The 4,668-nt window shown below is 62.1% G+C and overlaps 1 protein-coding gene across 1 annotated transcript; it reads right to left on the bottom strand.

The window, feature by feature from the left end:
* Positions 1-1,052: 1,052 nt before the first annotated feature.
* LOC118157550 (sideroflexin-2-like) lies at positions 1,053-4,378 on the bottom strand. The gene is made up of 11 exons (XM_035311941.1): positions 4,144-4,378; positions 3,803-3,973; positions 3,594-3,692; positions 3,372-3,447; positions 3,161-3,246; positions 2,718-2,778; positions 2,562-2,628; positions 2,363-2,412; positions 2,242-2,291; positions 1,966-2,013; positions 1,053-1,801 (listed from the first exon to the last, which is right to left on the bottom strand). The coding sequence occupies exons 1-11, from the start codon at positions 4,302-4,304 to the stop codon at positions 1,702-1,704; spliced, it is 969 nt and encodes a 322-aa protein (XP_035167832.1). The 5' UTR covers positions 4,305-4,378; the 3' UTR covers positions 1,053-1,701.
* Positions 4,379-4,668: the final 290 nt, after the last annotated feature.

Here is a 4,668-nt window from a genome sequence, read left to right on the forward strand (position 1 = left end):
AAAGGAGCTTTATTCCTGTTCCCATCCAGCCTTGAAATTACAGGCAGGGAGAAGGAGGCGAGTGCAGGGAGCATGGGACAAGCCTGGGTTGGGTGTGACTCATTGCTGGAGCCTAATTAACGCCTGCAGCTCTTCACAAACAAGGATGAACCTAGCCCTGACTCCTGGCAGTGAGGTTTCTTTCCTGTTGCAGCAGTGGAAAGTGGAGGCAGAGCTGGCCAGAGCCTCACCCGGCAGCTCCTCAGAGGGTGCCTGCTGCAGCACTTTGTTTTCCGAGCACCGCTGTGTTCCTGAGTGTGCCAGAGGCACCTTGAACCCAACTCCAGCCCAAGCTGCTGCACCTACCTTTCTAAAAGTGCTCACAGACATTTTGGGTGTAGGGCAAGAGCAATCTGAATCAAGAAGCTTAGGCAGAGATGTCTCCTTGTGGCTTCTTCCCTCTCCCAAGAGGAATGACATCTGTTTTGTTTCACGTGCTTATCTATTTTTTTTTTAATTGTGCAATAACAAGAGATCTAATAATGACCGGGGAACAGATAAACAAACGTGAACACATCTCCCCGCCTTTCGCTGACCTATTATTTCAGTGCTTTTGTGCAGCCACTTAGACGTAGCTACATGTGTTTAGATGTTATCCTCCACTGCAGACTGAGCAGAATAAAAACCTGCTCTGGATACAGCTTGGCCCTTCAAGAAGCCTGTTTTGGGTTCCACTGCTCTCTCTGCAGGAGCAAAATGGCTAATGCCAGATCCTGGGGGCATCTGGCACATGTACTCAGCTGGAGGGACGAGGGCAGATCATCCACTGGGCCTTGGGGCTCTCTGAGCAGCCACAGACATAAGGCTGGTTGTAAACATGCTGGTCCCACCGAGGGATGCTCATCAGCAAGCAGAGCCCAGACACTGCTCGCCAAGAGCAGGGCCCAGCTCAGCCCAGTCCCTGGCCAGACGCTGAGCCCCCACCTTAGCGCTCTGAGGCAGGCGTGACCCATGTACCAGCCCCACTGAGGGAACCATGCGCCCAAAGACCACCTGAAATCACAACCCGCAGCTGTTTTAAAAATCACCATGTTTTATTTGCCAACCCTCTCTGTCAGTTGCAGCATTGCCGGTTCAGAGCCTGAGCTCACACCCTGATGGCTTTGTGAGCCCTGTGTCTCCTTCCCCCTGTGCAAGGGGGACCAGAATCGAGTGTCCCCCAGGTCCTTGGTCCCACCGTAGGGACAGTGAGACACAGGACAACAGCTGGCTTTTGTGCTCAGAGGAATGAGTAATTTCAAAAAATTAGAGCTTAAAAAGAATTAGCTATTTCTCTTTGGGATTGTGACAATCACAAAGTAAATAAAATCTGAACCTGAGAGTGAGGAAGGCATGGTCCAAGTACTGGTCCCGGGACTTGGTCCGCTCCCCGTGCAGAGGGGACAGGTCCCTTCCAGCCTGCCGAGGGGGGATCCAGCTCTTGGGAAGAGGCCCCTGCAGTGGTTTAAGGCAGCAACGTGGTTTGGGGGGGGAGAAGGGATGCCCCCGATGGGGACACAGCTGGCAGCAGATGGGGGGAGGCTCTGGACCAGCCGACCCCAGCTCCATCCCTCAGGCTGGGCTGACAGGGTCGGACCATGCCTCCGAGCCCCGCTCAGGGGATGTGGGGCTGGTGGCAGCAGGGGTCCAGAGGGGCATGATGGCTCCCGAAGTAGCCTCCGTTCACAGTCCCTTGTTAAAGTAGATGTATGGCACTTTGTCCCCGTGCTTGGCCACAATGCTGTCCCGCAGCTCCGGCTCGAGGCTAGCCAGCGCGAGGGAGCTGTGAGGGAAGGGGACAGAGGGTGAGACCCCCCCATCCTGCCCCCAGCCAGGACACCCTGCCGGGGTGCCCATCGCGGCCCTCTTGGGACAGGGAGAGGAGAGCAAGGGGAGGAGGAAGGCTCCCGAGCTGGCATGCAGGAGGGGAAGCGGAGGGACAGGTACCATCTCTGCGGGAACAGGGCGCAGGCGGCCGGCACCATGAACAGGAGGCTGCGGGGAGAGAAGAGGGTGTCAGCGCAGGGGGCTGCAGCCCCCCAGATGGGGTCTCAGCCCAGGAGGTGCTGCTCACACCCCGTTACTCCCAAAAACTGGAGAAAGCCCAGGTTGGAAGGAAAGCAGCTTTGCCACCCCCTGGCTGGGTTAACTCTTTTTCCAGGGTGACTTCGGGCATCTCTCGGTGCCACACACCGGGCAACAGCGGGTTTCTGAGATACTTACAACCCCCCGCACAGCAGCACCTGCAGCGGCGCGTGGAGAACCCGGATGCGCTGCAAGGGAAGAGCGGGGTCAGGCCCCAGCCGGTCCCCGTGGCCCCCACCCAGGAGCAGCACGGGCTCACCTGCATGAAGGGGAACTTCTCCAGCCGCTCCATGATGATGGGCAGAATAACTAGGTGCCGAGAGAAGAGGTGAGGGGAAGAGGTGAGGGACCCCAGCCAGCCCGCAGAGCCCCAGTAGCACTGGCCATGCTGGGGACAGCTGGGTTTGGGGTCACAGCATGGATCTGGCCCCCAGCCCAGAGCCCCATCCCGCACTCACTCATGCCCGGAGCTGCCATGGTGATCCTGGAGACCACGACCTGCGCGATGCCCTTCACCGCCGCCCTCTGCGAGTGACAGCAGCCAGCTCAGCCCCACCGCCGTGCCTGCACCCCCAGACCTGCCCCATCCACCCCCCACAGCCCCCGGCGCTCACCCTGGACCGTCCCAGCTCGTTGTTGTCCTCGTCTGTCACCGTGACCCCGTTAATGATCTCCCTGAGGGGACAGCGAGCGCGGTGGCCCTGGGGCTCTGCCACCCCTGGGCTCTGCTCTGTCCCCGGCCCAGCCGATGCTGCCACCTTCAGGGCACGGCCGCGCAGGGGCTGGCTGTCACCGGGACCCCGCGCCCCAGGGAGCACCCCCCAAAATCCCACAGGACTGGTGGACATCACAGACCCACGGCCACCTGCAGAAGGGCTTTGGGTCCGAGACATCTCTCCCCGCAGACCCCCAGATGGCCACCCTCACCCCCAGACCGTCCTCCTGCTTCGGCCACGGCTGGGCCACCCCCCCGGCGTGCTCAGCAGAGACCTGGGGGTGCTGAACACGGGGACGGGGAGCGGTGTCAGGGTGACCCACTGGGGATGGGTGCACTTACTGCTGCCTCATCATCGGGATGTTCACGCAGTTGGCGGCGGCCACGGCTGCGAACGGGACCCAGCGGGCGAGCAAAGGGGGGGCTCGCTGTGGGAGAGGGGACGGCGTCAGCACCGGGGACAGGATGAGGCCGGGTGCTGGAGAGAGCACTGGGACGGGGGTCTCGCTGGGAAGGGGCCTTGGAGGAGGGCCCCTTCCCCGTCCCCACGTACCTTGGTGTAGAGGTTGAGCCCCACCGCGGTGGCCAGGGCCGTACCAGTGGCCGTGACGTAAGCCACTCCGATTTGCCTGGATGGAGATTTGCAAAGAAGGGAGAGAAAAAAAAATATAATAAAAATAAAAATAAAGCCACCACCTTTGACACCTTGATCCTGCTCCTTCAGTGCCCAAGGGTCTTTTTTTGGGGCATCCCATGGGTACAGGGGCACGCTTACGCCAGCGAGATGGGGGAGGCGGCGTTGCGGTTGGTGTAGTTGACGATGGCATTGAAGGACTGGTTCACCCACTGCCAGAACACCACGGCCGGCACCGTCCTGCGGGGGGAAAGGGCCGGGAGGAACTGAGGCACCGCAGCCCGACCAAGGGCAGGAGGGTCCCTCGGGGGGCTGCCAGGGCCGCGTCCCCAGCCGGGGCAGGGTCTCACCGGTAGAACTGGAGCATGCAGCCGGTGAGGGCCATGCCCCCCGGCACCTGGAAGGACATCCTGCCGATGAGGTTCATCTTCTCGCCGCTGTCGGGGTGGAAGGCCGAGTCGTACAGCTTCTTGGCGTACAGCAGCTGCTCCCGGCTGCTGCCTGGCGGCACCAGCCCGGCCCTGCCAAACCCGGAGCCGCGGGGAGCTCAGCCGGGGACCCCAGGCAAGAACCCGTCCCCCCTCGAGGCTCCCCAAAACCTGAGCGTCTCCGATGGGACGTCCCCAATGTCCCCATGGGGTTTTGGGGCCTGGCAAAGGACGGGGTGTCCCCAGCGCCGCGGTGCCCTCACCTGCAGGCTGCCACCACCTCCCGCGCCCGGTCCAGCTCCTGCTCGGGCACCAGGGCCGTGCGCGGGTCGGTGATGTTGAAGAAGTGCCGGAGGCGCCCGGTGAACGTGCTCTGGTCCCAGCGCGGGGCGTCGATGTCGAAGCCGAGGGGGACGGTGGCCATTTCGGCACGGAGCTGGGGAGGGGGACAGGCGGCTGGGGAAGGTGCCACCGCGCCACGGAGCGCCGGGCTGGGCGAGAGGCACCGCTGGGTTTATGTTTAACGGTGCGGATGGACTTTCAGCGGCCCCGAGCCCCGGCTGCGCCCTCCCGCAGCGCTGCGGCCGTGACACCGCCATGCCCTGCATGCGGGGGTCCCCCCCCACTTATGGGATCCCCCCCAATTATGGGGTCCTTCCCTAATCATGGGATCACCCCCAATTATGGGGTACTTCCCTAATCATGGGGTCCCCCTTCAATTATGGGGTCCCGTCCTAATCATGGGGTTTCCCCAATCATGGGGTCCCCCTCCTTGCTGCCACCCCCCC

Source organism: Oxyura jamaicensis (genome assembly GCF_011077185.1).
Source record: "Oxyura jamaicensis isolate SHBP4307 breed ruddy duck chromosome 6 unlocalized genomic scaffold, BPBGC_Ojam_1.0 oxy6_random_OJ106652, whole genome shotgun sequence".
NCBI lineage: Eukaryota > Metazoa > Chordata > Aves > Anseriformes > Anatidae > Oxyura > Oxyura jamaicensis.